The sequence below is a fragment of the Vipera berus genome (assembly GCF_964194415.1).
Source record: "Vipera berus genome assembly, chromosome: 3".
Taxonomy (NCBI): Eukaryota; Metazoa; Chordata; class Lepidosauria; order Squamata; family Viperidae; genus Vipera; species Vipera berus.
The window spans coordinates 54,078,465-54,103,554 of NC_138204.1; the positions used below are offsets into that span (position 1 = coordinate 54,078,465).

The following is a 25,090-nucleotide window of genomic DNA, read 5'->3' on the forward strand; positions in this document are numbered from 1 at the left end:
TCAGCCAGCGTATGCTGGCTGAGGAATTCTGGGAGTTGAAGTCCACAAGTCATAAAAGGGCCACGTTTGAAGACCCCTGGCCTAAAAAAATCGGGAGGTCGGGGGTGGGAGGGAGCAAAGAGGTTGTCAGGTGTACTGCTGTCCACGAACAAGAGGCGCGTTGCGCGAGAAAGGGCGGCATGGCTCGACCGAAGCTGTCCCCGGGAGTCACCCGTGCTCGGAGAAAAAATAAAAGAGGGGGCGAAACCGGCAGAAGGGAACGACAGTAAAGCTGGCGCCGAGCCAAGGGTACTTTCCCATAAACCACATGCTTCGGCGCAGCTCTTTATAAGCACGACCTCCGGGCAGCCAGCAGTCGGGAGGCCGTCTTTCCTGGGGATTGTTGTCACGGAGTGGTAGCGCCAGCCCCCTCTCGCCGGCCGCCTACCAACGGGAGCGGGACTAATTTGCAAGGAAAAGGCGCGCCCTCTGGCCCTCGCGAAAGCCGGACTTGAAGCCCCACGGAGCCTTTGCAGTGCAGTCCCCGGGATTAGTAAGCGCGCGCGCGCGCACGGCGAAGGTAGGAGCCCTTCGGGGACGGCGTGGTTGTTAAACGGGACCGAGGCTGGCGGCCGAATGCTTTTCTCCTCCGGCTGGTTAAGAGTATCGGAATAAGTAGTGGCTTCAAGCAGTTGCGCAAAGCACCCAATTCCTTTGCAGGCGCTCACGCTTCGGCCCAGTTGCTCTGTCCGTTGGCTCGTTTTTTTGTCTCGGGCGGCTGCGGGGGGCCTTAAAATCTCCACTGGAGCATTCCGCTTAGGAGTTATTGCCGAGTAAGAATGAAAAAAAACAAAACAAAACAAAACAACGAACCGCCGTTGCAAACGTAGGCTTTCTACTAAACGGTGAAGGTAAAACGGCGCTGACGGTGGCTTATCCCAGGGGTCTTCAAACTTGGCCCTTTTATGACTTGTGGACTTCAACTCCCAGAATTCCTCAGCCAGCAAAGTCATAAAAGGGCCAAGTTTGAAGACCCCTGGCTTATCCCTTCACTGTTGAGGCGGGCAGGGCAGGATTCTCTTGTTGCCCTCTTGACTTCTTCCTCCTCTGAGGCATTTACTAACCTCTGCTTGTAGCTGGCTCCAGGCTCTCTCTTCCCCCCCCCCTCTTCGTTGTGCTCACCCTCATCTTTCACGCCCTCTCCTGTCAAGCTGCACAAAGCTGGTCAGAATCTTTGAAGCCCTTCTTGAGGAACTGCTCCTCCGGCTCCAGCTGGCTAATGTTTGTTTGGAACGAAGGCCCGAAGGACAGTTTCGAATAAACATGCATTGTGGTCCTGAATAAGTTGCTGTATTCTTTTGAAATCGGCTGCACTGAAATGCACTCCCATTGCTTTATTAGGGCCACCAGCGTGTAGCCAACTGAAACCAGAGCTTTAAATATTGGTTGCAGAGTGGATCTGTTTGCCTAGCCTCAGATGAGGGACTTGTCAAATTTGGGGATAAACTTTTCTCCTGGTATGGAAGTTTTAGAGCACCGTAGGATTTTTCTGTTGTGCAGTACTCGAGTCTATGAACCGTTTGGTATTTAAAGCCTTGAAACTTTTCTTCCTGTATAGTCTTTCTGATTTCTCAGAGCTTAATTTGAACCTGTTTTTGACAAACGGAGCGTACTGAAAAAGAAACCATGGTTAACGATACACAGTTGCCAAGCCCCTATAATGCAGTCATTCTGAATGGGTTCCATCAAAGCAAGCCAATATAGTGTGAGGCAAGTTGGAAGTCAATAAGCTCTCCTACAACACCTGGTTAATAATTTTGTGCATCCTCAGATATGTTGAGTAAGAGCGTGGGAAGTGAAATTTGTAGGCCTGACTTTATATACTAAACACTTCAATTGTCTTAACTACTTCAGTTGTGTGAATGCAACTGTTCTGGTTTATGGCTTAACCAGAATTGGCTACATACACCAACATGTTCTGCCACAATTAAGTAAAATATGATTTAGTGATGTAGTTTTAACACTTCCTGGTTAAACAGTGCTCCTAGACCTTTATTCCCAATTTGGAAGTGGTTTGCCGCTGCCTTCTCCCTAGGGCTGAAAGAGAATGACTCACCCAAAGTCATCCCAGAACTTTTGTCCCAATGCAGAATTAGAATTCACACTGGTTCCTAGCCTGGTGCCATTAACCACTATACTTGGCCAGCTTTTGTTTGCAGGCAGTTAAGCTAAACAAAAAGCTAAACTATTTGTTTAAACTATTTTAACTGTCTGAAACTAAACTACAGTCAGCTGTGTCAAGAATGAGAAGGTCAATTAAAAGATCAATAAAACGTTAACTCTTTCATTAAATTGCCTCTCCTTCAACAATATGCTTACTTACTTAAGTTACTGCCCAGGGCCAGTTGGTCAGTCTTTGAGGCAATTGGCTGGCTTGTTCTTTTGATCGATATCAATAGAAGAGAATGTCTGTACTGCAGGGTTGAACTGTAAAGTCCTCCTGAAGTTCTCTCTGAGCTCAGTGGTTTTCTTGCAGATGTTTCTTAGACAACCAAGCAACATCATTATTATTATCAACATCAATAGTTTTCCTTCACCCGCTGCCAGAAATCACCTGGGATTGGGTGAAGATGAGTTGTTCATCCATGCTTTGTGTAATCTAGCAAAGGTTTTCCTTCCTTCCTTCCTTCCTTCCTTCCTTCCTTCCTTCCTTCCTTCCTTCCTTCCTTCCTTCCTTCCTTCCTTCCCATTTTTTAGTAGCAATCAGGTTTGGGGCATATTTCTGTTAATGTTAAGATCCTATAAATCTATTTCATTTTTCAAGCTGGCCTCCCAGGGCTTTTCTAAGTGATCATATTAATCACAAAGCAAAATTCAAAGTCTTTTTCCAAATCTTTTTTTTTCTCTCTCTCTCCTGTCCTCCTCCTCTTTGGACTCTCTTGCTAAGTTCAGTGAAGAAATGATTGGAAGCCTTTTGGAAGATTCCCCAAGATCATAGCACAATACCTTTGGGATGACACGGCATAAAATAACCCTTATATTTGTTCTGGAGAAACAGGACTTTTCTTGTGGACAGCAAGGTGCCAAGGATAAGGGGAAGGAGCATGCAGTGGCGTCAGCCCATTGGAGAAGAAAGCTGTGCGTAGGATCCAAAAGTGAAAAAGTTATGAAAACGAACAAGAGAGAACAGCTGGAAGATGTAATTGAGCCTTCTGAGCCTTGTCTAACATTGGGATGGCAGGAGTTGTGCTCCAGTGTATTTGGAAGGATCAAACTAAGTGGCTGAAGTTGCAGAAAAGCAACTATTCTTTTCCATAGTTGTTGCCTAAACTTGAAAGTTGATATGAAGCATGGTAGAGAGGCCACTGCCAGGTTTATTGGTAGGCAAATAAATATTTATGTCACCTAAGAATAGGGTTAGCATAGGGCCCACCGGACCATCTTATTTGTCTTACCAGACCATCTTATTTGTCTCTTGAGAAACCTATATGCGGGTCAAGAAGCAACAGTGAGAACTGGACATGGAACCACTGATTGGTTCAAAATTGGGAAAGGAGTCCGGCAAGGCTGTATACTGTCGCCCTGCCTATTTAACTTATATGCAGAGCACATCATGAGAAAGGCAGGGCTAGATGAATCAAAAGTTGGAATTAAGATTGCCGGAAGAAATATCAACAACCTAAGATACGCAGATGATACCACTCTAATGGCAGAAAGTGAAGAAGAACTAAAGAGCCTCTTGTTGCGGGTGAAGAAGGAGAGTGCAAAACTTGGGTTGAAACTTAACATTAAGAAAACCAAGATCATGGCATCTGGCCCTCTCAATTCCTGGCAAATAGATGGGGAAGAAATGGAGGTAGTGACAGATTTTATTTTCCTGGGCTCCAAGATCACTGCAGATGGGGACTGTAGCCAAGAAATTAAAAGACGCTTGCTCCTGGGGAGGAAAGCCATGGCAAATCTAGACAGCACACTAAAAAGCAGAGACATCACCCTGTCAACAAAAGTGTGTATAGTCAAGGCTATGGTCTTCCCAGTTGCAATGTATGGCAGTGAAAGTTGGACCATAAGAAAGGCTGAGTGCCAAAGAATTGAGGCCTTTGAACTATGGTGCTGGAGAAGACTCCTGCGAGTCCCTTGGACTGCAAGGCGATCAAACCGGTCAGTCCTAGAGGAGATCAATCCTGACTGCTCTTTAGAAGGCCAGATCCTGAAGCTAAAACTCAAATACTTTGGCCACCTAATGAGAAGGAAGGACTCACTGGAGAAGAGCCTAATGCTGGGAAAGATCGAGGGCAAGAGAAGAAGGGGACGACAGAATGAGGTGGCTGGATGGAGTCACTGAAGCAGTAGGCGTGAGCTTAAATGGACTCCAGAAGATGGTAGAGGACAGGAAGGCCTGGAGGAATGTTGTCCATAGGGTCGCGATGGGTCGGACATGACTTCGCAGCTAACAACAACAGGGCCCATCAGATGGCACTAATGAAAAAAGCACGTACACCTCTCCAAATCTTTATGCCTTCTAGTAGCTGCCCATAATTTTGCAGTCTGGATATAGAAGCCCAAATAACTGGTCTTGATCTCTGAGGAATAGAGTAAATTTTGTTCTGGAGCATTTTCCTCTGTTATTCCTAGTATTTATAGATACATGATAGATTTATAGATTGGAAGTCCTCTGCAGAATAGTCAAACAATTTTTTATATCCTCACTTGCTAACACCTATTAAATTAAAGTATTTGAGAACCTTTTTTTTAAAAAAAAAGGCTCAAATGTCCTGCAGAGGATTGCCAATCATCTAGTGCAAGTGAACTTTCTGGAGATGATAGTGGCTATCTCAGATCATTGCTTTCAATGCCTTAAATGGCACAGAGACTTTAAGTGGGGGCCTAGAGGTTAGTCTCAACATCTAGGCTGGCTCCTGTGGGAGAAAGCTGTGGTTTGTAAATCCAGCTTTTTCAAGTAAGTTCCTGGAGCTGCCTTGTCTGTTGGTGGTTGCTGCAACTTGGTGGTCTTCTATCTTTTAATTCTTAGCCTTCTTTTTTCCACACTGCTGTTCTGTATATTTGCCCTCTATTTGGAACCATTTCATATCCTGCTAAGACTATAACATCTGGGGCTTTTCATGTTTTGGAACACAATGCTTTGGAAAGCAACAAAAGATAAATACCCATTTTTAGCATCTGAAGTCTGTTTTGAAACAACAGCAGTTTCAGAAGATGCTGAAGGGGAAATTCCAAATTGATCTGGGGGACATGAGTAATTTCCTTGGAAAATAAAAGGGCATTGGAAAGATATGGAGGAAGAAGAAGAAACTGGGTGACTTTGGGCCAGTCACATTCTCTCAGCCCATCCCACCTCACAGGGTTGTTGTTGTGGGGAAAAATAGGAGGAAGTAGGCAAGTTGGATATGTTTGCAGCCTTGAATTATACGAAAACAAGAATAAAGGCAGAAAACAAATACTTTGAATGTTTGTGACTTAAAGGGTTAATTCTGGCTGGCTGGGCTAAAACATGCTTGTAATATTTGAATGATTTCTTGTTAAGGATTTGTTTACTTTTTAGAGTTTACATAGTGATTGCATTTAATTATTTTATGATTTGGTAGTATTTTTGTTAGTTGTTTGCAGCCATTATTATTAATTATATTTTAATCCCACTTTTAAATATAATTCAAAGCAGCAAACATGCTTAATATTCCTCCATCTTACGTTCCCCACAACAACGTTGTGAGGTGAGTTGAGGTGAGTGACTAGCCCAGGGGTCTTCAAACCTGGCCCTTTTATGACTTGTGGACTTCAACTCCCAGAATTCCTCAGCCAGGCCAAGTCCACAAGTCATAAAAGGGCCAAGTTTGAAGACCCCTGGACTAGTTGAAAGTTGCCCACCCAGCTTTCAGGTATATATATATACACGCTTTCACAGTACTGCATATATACAATATATTTTCTAAATAAATGTGGCACAGAGCAGGGCTGCAATAGACATCTAAAAACTGAACTTAGGGAAATTGAGCTGAGAGCTGCAGTACTTCATTATGTTGGAGCAAGTATTTTCATCTGCACAAGGAAGGGAAAAACCAGCTTTGTCACAGAACAGCAGGGAATGTGCAAACCATCTGAGCTGTAACAATGGGGGAAATTCCCAGCTTGGCTACTTGTCTGACCTCTTCTTTTCCTAATAAGAACACCAGAATGGAGGTGGAGGAAGAAAGGAATGCTTGCAAACCAGAGTTTAACTCTTTAGAACTTCCTGAAAAAGGTTCCTGGATTGTTCTATCAAGTGCACTTTAAATCACTCTTGGGAAATTCATGTCTTAGCAGCAGTGCTGCCGTGCTTTGCTCAATAGATGTGGCGGGCTTCAGAAATAGATATAGTCCAGAGATTTCTGCACTCATGGATGCCAGCAGGATGGAAAAGAGTTATTGTTGGAGCCGTGCCTGATATGTGGTAATTTGATACGGTCCGTTCCAAGCACAAATTGGTCTGAAGCAAAAAGCCCGGTGGGAAAGTACAAATAGTAGAAGGAAATATTACTGCGATATTTTAGCACTGACTTTAAAAAAAAGCTACACTTTTTTAATTTTTTTTTTTACTAAAGCTCTATGCAATAATGGATGGTAATTCTGAAGACAGTACCACAGTCTTTGCTAGTCAGATGCTGTAGCAAAGGGCAGTGGGGGAAGAGAGAATGATTTCCCAGCAGTTGTGGTTTGGAAGGAAGATGTGTGGCAAACCACGGCAGGGGAGAAACAAGTGAGGAGTCCTCTAAGCTGAGGAAATTCTATGGCTACTTGTTTAAGAAAAGTAAGTAAGTGAGGGAAGGCACAGCACCACATTAGCCAGACATGGATGAGTTTAGGACATATTTTTGAAGTACAATGTTGATTTACATTAGAAAGGAAAAATTATGAAATTTAAAGGCTTGCTAAGGACAGCCCTATCTATAGCAGCAGAGAATGCAAGGCTCTAATATGAGACTTTTTCATCCACAGCCCAGGAAAACATGGTTGCCTATGTGCTATTAGCCTTGTTTCTTCTTGTAACCTGCGGAATCCATGAAACAGAACAGAATCATTTTGGTTGCCACCGGCTCATCATGGCATCCCACCTTAAGAACCTGACTGACTTGGTGAGTCTATAAATTGTATAGTAAGAACGTGATATTAAAAGAATAGTGACGTTAAGAAGTAACATTATATGGACCAGATACCTGTGCTGATGGTAGCTCGGTAGTAGATTTCCAGCTTAACAGTCAGTCTGGGTCTGTATTAAATAAAGTTATAGTAGTACCTAACTTCCAGCGTTTTATGTTGTTCCCAGTCCCTTTAATATTAGGTTCAGAAAGAAAGTGATTCTTTTATATAGTATGTGGTACCAGACAGCAAGAAAGTGGAGTGGACTCTGAAATTATCTTGGCACTTTTCTCACGCTTGCAAATGCTTGGCCATTCTTAACACAATAAACCTGTAAAGTAGTTTTGCATTATATCCCTAGTGCCAATGTAGATTCTGACTGAGAGCAACTTGCTAGAGATTCCTACAGAGGTTGGCTGGGGTCTTCCTAATTTGTAGCTCAGTTTCTTTGATTAGTGCACCAAGAGCATTGGAAGAATAAATATGCAAACCAGGAAGGGGGGGAAAAAAGCAGGGTTTGTGCATAAATAAAAGTTACTTAGAATTCTGCCCAAATAATTGGTTATATTACACACATAACCTTTGATTGGTTTAAGATCTCTGTTGGCAAATTATAGAAGGGATGAAAAACTATGAAAAAGAGAGGTGAAGTTTCCAAGATGTGTATGATCCCTGGTATTTTTGTGATCACTCATCCTAATATCGAATTCCAAGATCAGTTGGGCACTGCTGCCTACATGGCACACTAAAGTAAAGTTATTGGGCAGCTTATTTTACTTCCATTTAGTTTATTTTGTGGTTTATGTCACTTTAGCAGTATTACCCATTATCTCTCCTATGCTGCGAGAAAATGAAATTGCCAAATATATACTGTTGTAATAAGAGCTGTATGAAGTTCCTACATCCCTGTCTTTGGTTTCCTGCTGTTTAAAGCCACTTTAGAATGGTCTGATCAATTGGCTATTTGTAGGACTGACGTTTAGTCCATTTTGCTATATTTGCATTGACATGCCATAATAATTTATTTTATGAAACAAATTTATATGGCCGCCCAAGCCACCTAGAGTGACTTCAGGTGGCTTACAGCATTAAAAATTCAGGACATAAAACCCAGCCACCAGACAAGCTGAGCACAGCTTGGAATGCACTGAGATTAGGGCAAAACCCTTCATCAATATTTTGCTGCTATTTCTTCACCTGATCATTACTCTGGGTTATTTCCCCATGTAAAGACTTCCAGCTTTTTAAAAGTTTATGCTTTTTAAAAGTTTAGTTGGAGGAATAATCCAGAGATTATATACATAATTGATGCAGGCTGGATTTTCTAAAGCTAACATAACTGACAAGTTATTGGTCAGGGTGATCTAGAGCTGCAAAATGTTAGAAGCAAAAACTCCTGGAATCTTGATTTTGTCTAAACCATTAATAAACATTGGGAAATCTCTGCTGCAAGAATTGTTTTATAACTAACTCTCAAAAATCTTGATACTTTTGTTGCCTACAAAATTCCCAGGGGCTTTACAGAATTCTGATTCAAATAGGAAAGATTCAAAACAATTATTATTTAGCTAACAAAAATGTGAAGACGAAACTGTCTCCGACCAGAGATGAGGCATTGTTCTAGGGACACTTCTGAAAGCATTGCTCTAGTCTTGTTTCTATCTTGCCCATTTTTATACACTTACGGGGTGAGCATATAATGATATATTTTATCCTGTATGAGAATGACAAATATTTGAACTGAATTTAAATGTGAATTTATTCAAGTCTCTTTGCCATCTCTATTCTTCACCATTCCTTGACCAGTATTGAAAATCTAGCTCAGACTTCCCTAGTCCTCCCACAATTGAAGGCAATTATGGCCATGTTAGTTGGATAATTGTAGGAGTTTACATCTCTTGTCAATACACCCAGACACCACCCAAGTTATGGAGAACAGTTCTTGCCAATAGCAGGCTAGTCTTTCACCCAGAATCTGCTCTCTGTAACGTTAATGAGATGGCTCTTCGGTCTTAATATCTTTGTGCCATATAGCACTAGATTCTGCAAAAACTAACAAGAAAGCCTCAACGTAATAAGATGAATAATACTTCAATGTTTTGATTATCCATATTTATTACAAACAGTCCCTATTAACAACATCTTGTAAAAATAAATTGTTTTTATCTTTTGACTTTGGGATAAACCTCCCTAAAAAAGGAATGTTGAGTTGCTTAGTGTTCCTCTTCCAGAGTTCAGTTCTCTCCCTAGGGAAGCAAATTCCTGCCTGTCTGAAAACATCTTGATTGAAATATGTATATTAAACAGTGCTGAAACACCTGCTATCGCTTACATATATCAATTGCCAAAGAATATTCACGGAGCATGATGTATTTGTGTTTCGTTCTTTGTCCCCCTTGGGGATTTTAAGGCAATGGGGTCTGCTGTTATCACATTCCATCTTTTAATAATGTATAGGTCCAATGTATAGCTTCACTAGGCAAGCCTAATGAAGATGACTGAGATTCCATATTGCAATGCTATTTGGGATAGTTTTGCTCCTGTAACTCCTGAGGAAATAAGAGTCCTCTGCTGCTTGTAGTCTGGATCCCTGCCGCTCCTTCCTGGTAGTGAAAGTTTCCAGGGAGCTGACAGAAAGCTGGTGGTGGGAAATGCATCCATCAGAGAGGAAGTGTTACCATGTGCTTAGGCAATGGCGTCCGCCTTCTTCAAGAAACATTTCTAAACTCATTTTCTCAGAGTTTCTCAGAAAACATTCTGAGCAACTATCAGCCTGTCTCCAAAATTCCCTTTTGAGGAAAGGTTGTGGAGAAAATTGTTGGGCTGGAATTGCATTGGGCCCCGGAAAAAAATAGAGGACCTGACCCATTTCAGTCTGGTTTCAGGCCAAGATTCAGCACGGCACAGCATGGATTGTGTCCATTGATGATCTCTAATAGGACTGGGATAGGGATAAGGTAATCCTCCTTGTCTTGCTTGATTTCTCAATAGCTTTGGAGATCATAGAACAGTCTTCTGATCCATTTCCAATTGTTAGGAGTAAAGGGCACAGTATTACAGCTGTTCACCTACCCAAAGAGATGGCTTCAGTCAGTTGCTAGTGAGAAATCAAATCTTAGATCTCTGAAGTGAGGAATTCCCCAGGGCTTGCTACTCTCCCAGTCCTTTTCAAGATCTTCCTGAATCTGCTAGGTGATATCATCTGGATGCCTGGAGTCAGGTTTCATCAGTATGCTGACAATGCCCAACTGTATAGCTTGACTACTGGAAAATAACTGATGTCACTGAAGTTTGTCCAGTAATCTGGAGCTTCCCCAGGTACGAAGGGGAGTGAACTGGTTTGAGATCAACCCCAATAAGATGGAGTAGCTGTGGAATAGAAGATAGGCCACTTCCAGTGGGTTTCCTTTGATTAACTTCAAACTGGGGTACATTTCCCTGTGCAAATTTAATTTAGGGGGGAGGGTCATAGCTTCTACTTGAGCAGTTGGCAGATATGGCTAAAAAGTCTTTTGCTAAGCTACAGCTAGGATGCCAATTGTAACTCTTCCTGTAACCGCAGACATTACTCGCTGTCATTCTTGCCTTAGTCACCTTTCATTTGGAATATTGTGATATGTAGCACTGTCCTTGAGGAGCATTTGGAAAATGCAGCTGTGAAGAGAGATAGTTTGGGTGGTGATGAATCCTTTTGAAGGCACTCCTGTGACACCTTTACTCCAAGAGGTCTGTGCCAGTTGGCTTCTGAGTGTAGTTCAAGACACTGGTTGTGGTTCATGGTTTGGGGATATCTTTGGATGCACCTTTTTCCCATAACAAGGTTTCCCACACTCTGAAGTATACCTGCTTTGGGGAGGTGCAAGCAGAATCCTGGGGAAGTGTGAAGAACCTTTTAGCTACATTATTAAAAAAAATCTACCTTTCATTGTATTGTTTTCATTCTTTATAGGTGTTCATGTTGGTGTTTGGATTTTTGGGGAAGGTGTGTACATTAAGATTACACTAAAGGGAGGTGTGATGGCGAAAGGTTTAAGAAACCCTGCCTTATAACATCTGCCTATTCAATAAGACCAGGCAGGGTGGACTTCTGATGTGCCCCTTCAATTAGAGATTGCCATCTTTGGGGACCCACAGAAGTACTTTTTCAGTTGCTGCCCTTCTTCTCTGGAGTAACATATTATCTGAGATGTGATCGGCTTCTTCTCTTCTGAATGTTAGAAAACTGATGAAAGCAAGGTTGCTCATCAATCCAGGGAAATTGGGTTGCTATAGTGCCCTCTTCATTGGGAGAATAAAGTCTCCCTTGCTGTTAATATTTTTTAGTCTCAGCTTCTGGTTCCATAGGAACATCTCTAGTCACTGATTTAACTTGATTCTATTTTTTATTCCATTTATATGTTAGGAAGCTGTCTATCACTCATTGCCAGGAGTTGGAGCAGCCTATAAATCCTGCAGACAAACCAATAAATAAATAATAGGCATCGGACTTGAGAGCAAGTCTTAGTTTAATAACAGGTCGATAATATCTGGTTCGTATAGGTAATTTATAGTTTTAAGTTTTACTAACTTATTTTTTTTAATGTTTCAATCTCCTGTTGGAAAGGAATAATACATTATTTACTTTGTTTATTTAAAAAGTGCACTTATTTTTCAGTATCTTTTCTAGGCCAAGCAGAATGAGTCATTTGTAACTCATACTATTTCTCAAATATTACGCTGCCACACCTTAATGATATTGTTTGAATAAAATGTACTGCTGATTAATTTTGCAGCCATGACTAAATTTTAGGATTAGTTGAAATATCTTTACTTGGAGCCAAAACTTTGATGATTCCAATTTCAAATATTATGGAAGTATTATCTACTTATTTGGCACTATTTATGGCATTTTACTATCATAAAAATCTCTCTTCCTTACTCGCAAAGAGAATACAGATTTTGGAACAGAGAGTGGGATTTTCATGCCACTTAGATTTAGGAAAAGAATTGGATTATCAAAATGTATCTTTAAAACTCCATGAATTCCCCAGTAGAATGCCTTTAAATCATTTGGGCAGTTGCAGGATTAACTGTACAAGCAATTTTAATTATGCTTGTCATGTTTTAACAATGTTCACTCAGAAACCTCATTGCATCATCTTATTTCAGTAGCTGTTTCAAAAGCTGAATTATACTTGCAGAGATACTTGAATTTGTAATACTGTTTTTCATTCTAGTGTGATTTTTCTTACTATACCTGGCAAAAGCCCTAATGATAGAATTAATCAAAGCAATAAATGGTTTTTAATTACCATTTGGAGTTAACAAGAAAGGACGTTTTACAGCCCTTAAAGTATTTCTGGCAATCATAAAATATTGCACTCACTCATACACACACACACACACACACACACACACACACACACACACACACATGGTCCCATGACTGCATCTGGGCACTTGGCAACTGGCTCACATTTACAACTGGTTGCAGTGTCCTGCAGTCACATGACTGTAATCTGTGATTTTTTTTCCAGTTTCTGGCAAAAAAATTCATTTGAGATAATGAATTCAGACTTATGACCATGTGATAAGCTTAACGTCCACTGTAAAACTAGTCATAAAATTGGATCCAGTTATGTGGGTGCTTCAACTTTGCAACTGTCCTGATTTGCGACCAAAATTTTGGTCCCAATTGCAGTTGTAAGTCAAGGATTACCACTACATACTGTAAGTTCATAGTCAGGTATGTTCAAGCAAGAGAACAGCTGTGAAATGGATAATGTGATTCCCAGAATAATAGAAATTGTATAATTACTTCCCTGGTGATGTTGCTTGAAGAGTCTTTCAGCAGAAGTATCCAGAAAGCAGAAACTGTGGTTTCAGTTGCCAGAGTTTCATTTGGTTAACTGGTTGAGGCCTAGTTGTTGCTGTGCTGGCTTAGAACCCATTTTGGCAGAATCAAAAAAATCCCCCCTTTGGGCAAGTGAGAACAGGCTGAAGATGCTAAACTCAAAACCGAAAGTGATGTTCTTAAACTGTTTATCATTCTTGGGATAGTGAGCCAAGCTTTTTTTCCTCATCGATTTCCTGCTTGCCTTTTCCCGAGTTGCTCTGTGACATTGCTAGTGATTGTTTGGGGTCTGATAGTGGAGCAGTCGCTGTGCCTTTTTGACCATCCCAACTCTGATCAGTCACTGTGGTTAACTCTGAACCATTCCCTGATTTATCTCTCCTAAACACCTATGTTTCACTTTTCCTGCAACTCCCTAAACAAATTCTAGGTTTATGCAAGGAATTCAGTTCTCTAACCTTGTTATGCTGTCACTAGTGTTTACGTTTGTCGTAGATATCCTGGCTTCCTTGGAGCATTCTTTGGATTCATATAGCTAAAACAGAGTAAGATTAATGGACATTTACCCTGTATTTTTTCATTACAGATTGATAGTCAGATGGAAACTTTCTGCCTGCGATCTTTTGAATACGTAGATGAAAGTGAACTGGTAAGTTGCAGGAGTCTTGCCCTGTATTCAATTTGTCACATTGCCAATTAGAATTTATATAAGAGCTTCTAATGTCAGACTTCGGAGCAGTGGATTTCAGTGTGTTTTTTAAGATTTATTTTTTTCACTACGAGGAATTGTGAGTATAGTGCTGACCTTTGCTTTAGTTTTGGGCTTCTACATATCTTTCCTCTTCCTCTAGCATGGTCACTACTACCCAGCAGCCAATATCTTCTGGGTAGTCCTGAGTCCTGCAAGATGTTAGAGACGTCATTAATGTGTAGTTTTTCATCTGGTCCATGGTGAGCTCTCAGATAAAATACCCCAAGAGGAGTTTAGGAGCCTTTGATGCTGTTGTTCGTTTGATTGTCTTACCTCTTTGGACCATTTATAATTGAAGACCAAGCAAGAAGACGCTATTGATCATCTTCAATGCTATTTTTACCCCTTGTCCCTTTTTGGAAAGAACAGGTGGTAACAACGAGAAAAAAATAGTACTTAATCTGAAGGATGCTAACTTTTTCATATCAAAGCTGAATATTTTCATTGCTGACATCTATATTTATTATCTTCTAGGGTAATACTGAATGCTTTCTCAAAGCAGCCTATAATCCCCTGAAACGTATCATTGATAGCATTACATTCTACAATAATACTCCAAACTATCTGAAATTCCGTCTGATAAAGGACTTATACCTGGAACTTGCAAGATGCGTTAAGCCTCCCAATGATAAGAATCAGGTAAATTTTATTGATCAGTTTTGCAGTCCTCAGAAATAATGCTAATACATTTAATGAGACTAAGAAGCTGATTGACAATTGACACCTAAATATTAGAGCTGAGGATGCTGAGGAGAGAATTGAAAAAATGCTTTAGTGTGTCTCACCTTAAATGTGCCTACCTTTAAAGAAACCAAATATAGCCGTAATATAACCTTAAAGAAGCCAGATATAACCTTAATCACATTTTTAGGCTTCACATACAGATGCGTAATTTTAAAGTACCTAAGGGCAGAAAGGGAGTTAGTTTGGTGTCTTTGAAGCAATGGATAGGTTTCAGACAGCTGCTTCTTCCTCCAAACGCTTGCTATCTGCAATGGGAAGGAAATACTTCCAATTTAACAGCTATAGCTTTATCTTTAGCTGGAATCCTTCTTACGCTGGCCTATGGACAAAATATGCAAAATATGCCTGATATCATTTAGGACCAATCAAAATGACTCAAAAAGGCATGCAATCATCTAAATTCTCCAGAACTTTTCATCAATTTAAATGGTCCCCAAATATGAGAAAAAGAAGTATTAGGAAAATCCCCCAAATAACCAATGGGATTTACAGAGTCAGTCTGGAGACAGAGTTAATGGACTGAATGTTTAATATGTTGGTATTTGATTATGCTTAAACTTTAGGGACTGAAGCTACCTAAGGGACTGAGGAAGTATTTGCTCTATCCCATATCAGATTTTATTGATACGTTGGATATTCCTTGTAGGATCTTCAGTATACAGTTGAGAACAGGCCTTGCTTATAGAAGTAGAGACACTAGTTTTGTAGTTGATTGGCTGGTGATAATTTCTTATGCTGTCATAGATAAAATAGCTAATTTTATTTCTTTTCCCCTCATATTTTTTGTTTACTCTGAAAGAAGTGCATCAAGACTTTCTCCCTGACTGCACAGCAGACTTTACAACTGGTGCACAAATATTTTAGCCAAGCCAAGCAGTTTCTGAGCAAGAATACATTCACAGATGATTGCAGTGGGGTCTTCCAGAAGTGTTTGGAATCACAGGAAAAGGAGATTGTTTCTGCAGGTAAACAACTCAAGACTTTTCAGATGTGCATTTCCTGCCAGTAGTTTGGCACAGAGTTGGGAAGTGATGATTTTAAATTGGGTGAAGCATTTTGTGGCTTTCATATATGTGCATTTATGTTTGTGTAGCAGGCTTCTCTGTGCATTTATACTTTGCAAGTGTTGTCTATTGTCTGCTGGAATGTAAGTCTTAGAAGTCAACAGGCATCTCATTTGAATGGAAATGCAGTGGGCCTCCTTAGTTTGAAGTAAGGACAACATTGAATCTGTTTAAGTCTGATCTAGCTGCAGATTCCTGACTCATATGCATATATAAGAGCTGTGATGGCACAATGGTTAGAATGCAGTATTGCAGGCTAACTCATGCTCTCTCCAGGAGTTCGATTCTGACTGGCTCAGCCTTCCATCCTTCCGAGGTCTGTAAAATGAGGACCCAGATTGTTGGGGGGGGGCAATATGCTGACTCTGTAAACCGCTTAAAGAGGGCTGTAAAGCACTATGAAAGGGACGCGGTGGCTCAGTGGGTTAGGACGCTGAGCTTGTCGATCAGAAGGTCGGCAGTTTGGCGGGTCGAATCCCGAGTGCCGCGTAACAGAGTGAGCGCCTGTTACTCGTCCCAGCTTCTGCCCACCTAGCAGTTCGAAAGCACGTAAAAATGCAAGTAGAAAAATAGGGACCACTACGGTGGGAAGGTAACAGCGTTCCGTGCGCCTTTGGCGTCTAGTCATGCCGGCCACATGACCACGGAGACGTCCTCGGACAAACGCTGGCTCTTCGGCTATGAAACGGAGATGAGCACCGGCCCCTAGAGTCGTAAACGACTAGCACGCATGTGCGGGGGAACCTTTACCTTTTTACCTTTAAAGCACTATGAAGCGATATATACAAGTCTAAGTGCTATTGCTATTGTTATACAGCAGGATGGTGTGGATTTTAACAAAATGTCAGTTGAAGTTCTTCCCTTCCCCATTACCCATTGTTCTGTGTTAATCAACTTTAATATTTCTCTATTTTCTTTGCCTTCTATATTTGGCTTCTGTTAGCGTTGAGAGAAACTTCAAGCAGTATGTATTAAAGACTGCGTAAAAGCATTCCATGGAACCCTTTGTAATAGATAATTACTTTTGTTCTAAGTATCTTCATAATCAACTTTCAATTTTCATAATCAATTTTCAAAACTGCAGCATTTCTGCTTAAAAATACAAGAATCCTAGAATGGTGCCTGACCACCAGAAATGGGATCTTTTAATATGGTGGCAGAGAATTTCAGATATATTCCTGAGGTGGACCTCAAATAGATGGAAAGGCTAAGCTGCAAAGATGGGAATAAGTTGAGAAGACATTGCATTCTTATCTAACTAGTGTTTCTGTGTGTTTGTGTGTCTCTGTGTGTGTACATACACCTTTCTATTTTTTAAATTCAGCTTGGAAAGACCATATAAAATGCTTGAATTCCTAATGGTCCTAGCATTATTCAGAAATAATTGAATGGAATCTTTATGGCTGGGCTTTTGTACACTTCTTAAATCTGCTTCCAAATAAATCTCATTTTTAGTTTTATTATTCCGAGATCCAATGACATAATGGCTTCAGTCTTTCTGAATGGTTGCCAAGGAGAATGCAGTCACTGTCTGACCTGAAAATCTGTCTTGAGTTCATTTGTGTTTTGTGGCAGTTCATGTTGTATGTCTGTGCATGCAGCACCTGTAGTGACATATACAGTTTACTTGTAGCCATGATTATCCACATTGCCATCCCTATGTAGAAATTATTATTCCCTTTGCTTTGATTATCTAGACAATTGAATCCTGGTCTAGTGCTTGGTCTCAGTTATATATGATTTCTCCATAAATTTTAGTTGCATGAGCTCTTTTTTGGTGTTGCTACCCCAAGCTAATCTTTACACTGTTTCCTCCATCCATCAATTCATTCATTAATCTTACATCCTCAAAGTTCTTTCTGGATCCTTCTGCTGGTTGCCTTGCTTTGTTTCAGTTTAACCTGTAGTTTCTTCTGTTGCTTTTGGCCATGATTTGAAAAAAGGCTGAAATCTGGTGTTGGCATGGTAGCTTAAAGAAAGTGTCTTATTTGAGCTTAATGCAATCCTTTGGTTCTCCTTGCATCTTAAGAAGCTGGTTACTCTATGGCCATTCTCTCTATCTGGATCTTTTCAGGTGTTGTTACTGCCCTGGATTGCAACTGTTCATCTACAGTCCCGATCAATATAGAAGGCTCGACATATCTCATTCCAACTTCTGAGTCTTTCTCTTCCATTGCAGACCAGCTGGATAGCAGGAAGACAGCTGTCAGCATTCTCCAGCTACTAAGGCTTCCTGATACTACTCAAATTCTTAGTGGGTTAGAGAGCAGTACCAGGTCTAGGGTGTCTAGAAGCACTGATAAAAGCCAAGAAACCACTGAAAACATGGATTTGGGGGCTGGCATTGATGCCATATTACCATCACCGTCATCATCTTCTCTTTCTGTCCAGAAACATTTGGAATCCACGGAGACCAGATCTCCCTCCCTGGATTCCAGAGCTGGTGAAAGCCAGAAAAGATCTGATGAAATAGCTTCTCAGCATCTCCCTCTTTCTGACTTAGCCAAGTCATTTCTCAATCAGCAATGGTTTGAGATAAAAGAAAAAACTGAGGCCACTCCAGGACTCGCATCTGATCAGGATATCACTGTTGCCAGCAGCGCTTTCAGCTTAACTCTGACATCATCTTCCAATTTGGAGCAAATAGACAGCTCTAGTGTGCCTCCCAGTGGCAGTCTCCATGTCCTGGGCCACAAAGATCCTGTCTCTGCAACACAAGATCCTTCTTCTAGCTTTGTGGTCACCACAGAGAATTCCTCACCCACCAAACATATACTCCTGGGGAAAGCAAAACAAAGTAGCAGAAGTAGAACCTCCAAAGCACTGCAAAACACCCAGCTGCGAGAGAGACGAGAAGAGGGTCTGGCCAAGGACAGGGAATTGGAGGATAGTCTGCTGGGACCCAGCTTTGATCTGAACTTCATTCCTCCGAACGCAGAGAAGCACATCAAGAAGTCAGAGCCCAGAAATATCCAAGGGACGTCTGTGACATATGTGGTGATACCCAGTGTCTTGGGAATCCTGCTAACCCTGGGTGGCCTGCTGTTCTACTTGCATAAGTCCAGGGTAAGGTTGAGTCCTGCCTTAACAAATGTACATCTACATTCCTTTCCTTTTTGTCTTGGTGGCAAATTTCAGGCACAGAGTTTCCTGAAGATGGTAACGTAGAACTGTCATTTAGAAAGAAGTGTAGCTTCTTGGCAAAATACATGCTTTGCAGGTTCAATCCTTGCCATCTCAAAATAAGTCTGGAAAACCAATAGTGCTATGTATGAGCAACAGTGTTAGATGCAAAATAGTTCTTGTGTCCCTCAGCAAAAACACTTTCCTTGCTTTTCCATTAAGTATTTCCCGGAACTCGTCTTACGTTTTGTTTGCTGTTGTAAAATACCTTCTTTCTCCTTCTGTTTTCACTGAGATGCAAAAAAATAAATAAAAAATAGCTAGGTTTGTGGGGTACATCTTATCTCGTGCATGCCTTGCAGTGGTAACTGTCATGGGCCACCTTCTATCCTAGAGCTTCCTACACCACAAGATGCAAGCATTACTTAAGGCAGACTACTCCCCATGCTGCCCAGCACCACAACTCAACTTCTTAAAAGTCCTTGGCTGTAAAAGTATGGTGCTTAGAACTGATGCCGCTGATGAGTGGGAAGCGCATCCCGTGATTCATCTTTTGATTCTTAGAATTGGGATATGGTTGGAAATTGTTACTAAGTAGCTTGAAAGTCTTACGGAGTTGAAGAAAAATTATAAATACAATAAATATTTCTCCGGGTTGAACAAGAGAAGATATCGTTGCATGTTAGAGACAATGTTGACCTGCACTAGTATTAAACGAGTTGCATGTGTCATTACTTCATACATTATGTAGAAGAACTGCTTCATAGGAAGGAAGAGGAAGCAAGTTATCTATTGATTTGTTGCGCTGGCACAGTCTGTCTTCCAAGGCTGAAATCTCTTCCTGCTTATTTCACAAACAGTTTGCATAATGAAAGAAAAAAGGGACACATTCAAGGACTGGCTTTGACTGTGCAGGAGCAGCCATAGCTACCTTTTTCTTACCGCTATAATTTATCACTGTGCATAAAGAGAGGGGGTCATATTGAAAAATCTGGAAGTAGTGATGATAGAATCTAATGTTGGGCTTGACACGTAGCCTTAAAGGTGCTCTTTACCTTTAAATGACACGCCAAGAAACCACACTCTGAAAGTGTGCCGAGCAAAATTAAATTTGATTTAAAAGTTGGTATATGCCCAGTAGTATGGATGCCTTCCATATGTAAAGACAACTGTTAAGTTTGTTGGTAGCACTCAAACCACGGTAGAAGTGTTTTCTTGGAGTAGTTTTCAGTTTTCCATTTCCTCTTGGGATAGCCACAGCTTTTATTTGGAAGTCCAGTGCCACTTATACCAGTAGCAATTCAGTCTGCTCATGGTTCATTCAAATTAGGATTCTCTGTTCCACTACCCAATTCCTATTTTCTTTCATACAGTTCCTAAGGCAGAGGTGGACACAGCAGATGGGGAATAATGTAGGAAGAACAGAAGAACAAAGGTAAGAAACTAGAAGATCATGAAGCCTGCCTGTGTAACTAGATTTTCTAATCTGTTAGCCTCTTTTCTATTTTAGATCAGTCATTCCTGACATATAGGTCCTCTATTTCTCGCTATGTATTTCAGATTCCTATGTTTAAACTCATTGAATTGCCCCTCAGGAAAACAAAGGTCTTAAATGTACTCCTGTGGGATAGAATCTGTTGGGCCATTGTGTGAATGGACCAGCTGAAATGCGTTGGGCTACAAATTGAAAGGCACCAGGTCATAGAACGTTGTACAAAATATTGACTAGTAAATCATCACAGTTCTTCCTCTTTGTCTTGAAATTAAGATTCCTGTTCTTTTTTCTTTTTTTCTTTTTTTGTAGATCATTGCGTGGAGGGGAGGGACACTTGGAGTTGCAGATTCAAAGGGAAGTATGAGGTAGGTTATCTTTTTAATTTTCTCAGAGGAAAATAAGTTTTTTGGAGGGGTTATTATGTTTCCTGTCTTACAATAGTTACACCATGGATTTGCATAAACTTGGTGGGCAGTTTTGAATACAGTTTGCTATGAATACTAAACGCTAGGGCCAGAAAGGAGAATACTACTGTCTTGTCAAGAATTTTAGATATATTTTGGAAACAAGATGCTGGATTAGTCAAGCCTTAGCAGATGCCCAAGAATTAACTGGATGCCGATGGGCACATGCAACCTGCTACCTTCTTTCTACATAGATACAGGTTTCCTGTAAACTATAAGTAGGTGCTAGGGAATGTAGCTATGTCCTTAGGGGTAGCAGCAGCAGATAGACATCAACTTACAATCCATTCTTAGTCTGAAAAAAAAATCTGCATTCTTATAGGACTGCATTTTCTGAGGTCAAAGGTCATGCATGAGAACTAAAGTTGGATCTTTCCATATGTCTTACCAAAAGTTACTAAGTGATTTGTAATAAAATAATGGCCTGTACTTTACCTCTTAACTCATTGACACTTTTGAATTAAACAGTGATGGCTCTTCATATCTTCTTATTTCCAGTTGCATCATTCCTTCTGAAATGAGAAACTGCCTGGGGTTTTGGACTGAAAGCCCCACTTTCAAAGTACTGTTCTGTTGCTATTATTGAGAGAAATTGCACAAAGGAAACTCTGGAACTGAAGCCACAGCAGTACTTTTCCATGAAGACTGTTTTTATACTTTTTTTTTAATGGGAAGGAATTTATCAGGAAATGGACGCTATTTATTTCTGGTAGCCAAGATTGGTATTCATTACACAAGTTGCCTTTTTTCTACCATTCAGCCAACAAACTGGAGCTTGGTCTGCAAAATCGCTTCTACGATGGAGATGGTCTACTAAGAACTACTGTGCCTATTCCATTCTGAAGGGGAACAGATTTATTAAATATGGATTCTGCAGTTTGAACAGCCATGCTAAACATGAATGAAAATTATCTGCTTCTTTTAGAGCTTCTGGTCTCTTGAACTGCTGAAGACTTCAGGACCTCTGCCTCTTGTCAGCTATTAATTTTTTAGGCACTTTGTCCATCTCCTAAGCTTTGTAGGTTGTAAAGTACAGTTCTGTGCATAAACCCATCCAGTTAGCACTCTATATAATCTAACACGCTGTTCAGAGAAAGTTGCTATCTACTTTTCCAGGAGCTTACAGTTTTATTCCCAGAATCCATTTTTAACTCTATCATACAAAATGAGAGATGTTTTTAGACTTAAATTTTAACTTACTAATAAAATAGATTTTACTTAGTTTTTTAAAAAGGTAAAGGTAAAGGTTCCCCAGCACATGCGTGCTAGTCGTTTCCGACTCTAGGGGCCGGTGCTCATCTCCGTTTCAAAGCCGAAGAGCCAGCACTTGTCCGAGGACGTCTCCGTGGTCATGTGGCCGGCATGACTAGACGCCAAAGGCGCACGGAACGCTGTTACCTTCCCACCGTAGTGGTCCCTATTTTTCTACTTGCATTTTTACGTGCTTTCGAACTGCTAGGTTGGCAGAAGCTGGGACGAGTAACAGGTGCTCACTCTGTTACGCGGCACTCGGGATTCGACCCGCCAAACTGCCGACCTTTTGATCGACAAGCTCAGCGTCCTAACCCACTGAGCCACCGCGTCCCTTCAGGACAAGCCAAAAAATAAGTACCTTTCCATACTACACAAGATAATGTGCTGGGTACCAGCTAGCATGGTTTTAAAACAGAGCTGTGGCTTTTCCTTTATTATTGATCTCTTTTAATCAGTGATAAATGGAGACTCCCTGTTCAGAGGCAAGTTTGCTTCTGAATGCCAATAGCTGGATAGGTAATAAAGAATATGAAGAAGCATAGGCTTGTGGGGTTTCCTAAGAGTCTTCCAGTTAGCAGCTATAGAATGAAGCAACTGGCCTTTTCTAAGTAGAATTTAGCCATGGAATATTTATCTTTTTGAGCCTTGTATTTTATCACTGGTACAAGTCACCAGCTGATGTACTCATGGAACAGGACTCAAGTTGTATTGAGAATTAGCCTTGTTTCGTTTGCTTCCCATGATATTATAGGAAGTATTATGAAGGCATTGTTAACTGGGGCACTGGTAAGAGATGCCCAGGAACCATTTTTCCCCTGAAATGTTTTCAGGTGTAAGTGGAACTATGTTTGAAATGTAGCTGTGCTGAGTTGCTGTTTAGATTTTCTGTCTTCTCGACCTCATCACCACCACAAAGAAATTCTGCAGCAAAACAAATATGTCGGCATGTGAAAGTCCAAGTATGGGCATGCTCCCACAAGTCCTGTGCCTTTGGGGCATCTGTCTTTGTTTTTTTCCATTAGCTCAAGGTGTCTCTTCCTCAAAATACTTTCCAACCTACTTTTTACTTTAGTAGATCTGTGTTCCCATAATATTTTGCCCAGCAGATGTAAAGTAAGTGTAAAGTGCTTGCATGGAAGGCATGGAGTAAAATTGGGGGTCTTTAACCCCTTCTTTTGCTTGCTGATTCTTTCCTGCAAGTAGGTTGCCTGGCTATATCCTTCAGTATCAGAACGTGGCTGCAGAAACTAACTCAAATTCTTCTTTGTAAATGTATCCCTAGTCTTTAAAGGAGGCAGCATGGTTTCTTTTATTCATTGTTTGTACCTGCAAAGTCTAGACATTTTCTTTAGTAGAGCAACAGAATCATGAGGTTGAGAGTTCTCTGTTTGTCTTGAAATAAGTAGCTCTGCCTCTTAAGCTTTAGACTCAGGATCTCATAGATAAGGATTTGTCCAGGATGTAAACCCCCTTATTCTTTTTTCCATGTTGTAGTGGAGAGTTGAGCTATAACAAGCAAATGGGAGCTGCATATTTACAGCCATATTTTGAAGTGAAGCAAAGCGAAATGTTGCACTTTCTATGCTTAAGATGTTTGTGTGTTGTTGTTGTTTTTGGGAGAACATTCCAGTTCTTCATTCTGGCCCTGTGCTTCATTTCAACCCAAGTGCTTTCCTTTTTTTCTTTAGCTGACATTTTTTTTTATTTAATCCCATTTATATCCCGCCCTTCTCTGAAGACTCAGGGCGGCTTACAAGCTTAGCAGTAGTTTGTACCTACTGTAGTTTGCCCTTCCCTGTTTCAGCAAGGTAGGTGATGGTTCTCAGCTGGTCTCTGGGAATGCTGCTGCCCTTGCTGCTTGAAAGTTAATGAACCAGATCAACCTTGATAGACTTTGGGTTTTTGTTAGAGAAGGATTGGGATGTAACAAATCAGGCTCTGTGAGGAATGATTGCTAAACAGTGTGTTGTTAGTTGCTTTATTGATGTGAGCAGGCCTCAGTTTCAATAGTGTCCAGTGTGCTGGTGAATGATATTTTGCAATATAGTGTGGGTGCAATATCCTGAGCCATGGGAGGGGAAATGTTATTCAGTTTGAGGTATTGGCCTAGCTCAGGGGTAGGCAACCTTGGCTCTTTTACGACTCGTAGATGTTAACTCCCAGAATTCCTGAGCCAGCATGGCTGGCTCAGGAATTCTGGGAGTTAAAGTCCACGAGTCCTAAAAGAGCCAATGTTCCCTACTCCTGGCCTAGCTAATCAAATATAGGTTTAGCTAATCCAATAATTTCTACCCTATGATAGGATTTGTCTGATTCAAGAAGCTGTTGGAAGAAGGGGGCTTGATAAAATATCATTTAATTGCTGTATTTTTTTTAAAAAAAATCCAGACCAGTTTTAACTGCTAAAACTCATAAAGAATTACATTGCAAAACACTGGCAAGCTCCCTTTTTAATTTTAATTGCAGTAGGACTTAACGGAAGTTTTGAGGTTTAAGCATTAGCAGGGGCTTTGTATAAGTCATTGAGCCATAGCTCAGGATTTGCTCTGGCTTGATTCCAAGGAAGATCCAGTCCTCTTCCCCTCCCGCCCCCCCCCTGCCTTGGGCCAGGTTTATCATTGCGTTTGGATGCAGCAGTTGAATTGCTCCATCTTAAGCACTTGCTGGCACAGTATATGTTTAGTATTAAATTCAGATCCTAAGAACCACATGTCCATGTCTTTTTTTAAAGTTGCTTTTTTAAGAGAATTGCAATTCTGGTTCAAACTGTGTTCTTTTTAATAAATATATATATATATATATATTACAAACAAATATTTTATATAATTTTTTAATGTCAAATGTTTATTTAAAAATAGAAAATGATGTATTTAATAAACAGTTTTAAAAGCTTTCTATGCTTTTTGCTTAAATCTGAATGATGATTGGGATGTGCCTAGGACTATATTTATCCAAATTACGTCTGCTGGGGATTTTGGGATGACGTACGGGTAGTTCCTAACCATTTAGAATTGAGATTTCTAGTGGACAGAAAGTGCTCAGTCTTAAAAAAAAAAGACTAGTCCACCTAATTATAAATATGGCAGTGGCCTCGTAGCTGGATGTCCAATTGAGATATCCAGAGCCCAATGGTCCTAAGGATAGGAACAATGGAATTTTGGGTGCTCTGAGCTTGGTTGTACTAAGTGAAATAGATTAGGTAGTTGGGTAGTCAAATGTCTGCAAGCAACCAACCAGGCTCAGAGGACA

The 25,090-nt window shown here is 40.7% G+C and overlaps 1 protein-coding gene across 1 annotated transcript; it reads left to right on the plus strand.

Moving 5' to 3' along the window:
* Positions 1–331: 331 nt before the first annotated feature.
* On the plus strand, positions 332–20,916 carry CSF1 (colony stimulating factor 1). Its single transcript, XM_081324933.1, has 8 exons — positions 332–559; positions 6,973–7,109; positions 13,533–13,595; positions 14,172–14,336; positions 15,241–15,406; positions 17,580–18,571; positions 20,002–20,063; positions 20,433–20,916. Exons 2-8 carry the CDS (start codon positions 6,984–6,986, stop codon positions 20,485–20,487), a joined length of 1,629 nt encoding a protein of 542 aa, XP_081181059.1. The 5' UTR covers positions 332–559; positions 6,973–6,983; the 3' UTR covers positions 20,488–20,916.
* Positions 20,917–25,090: the final 4,174 nt, after the last annotated feature.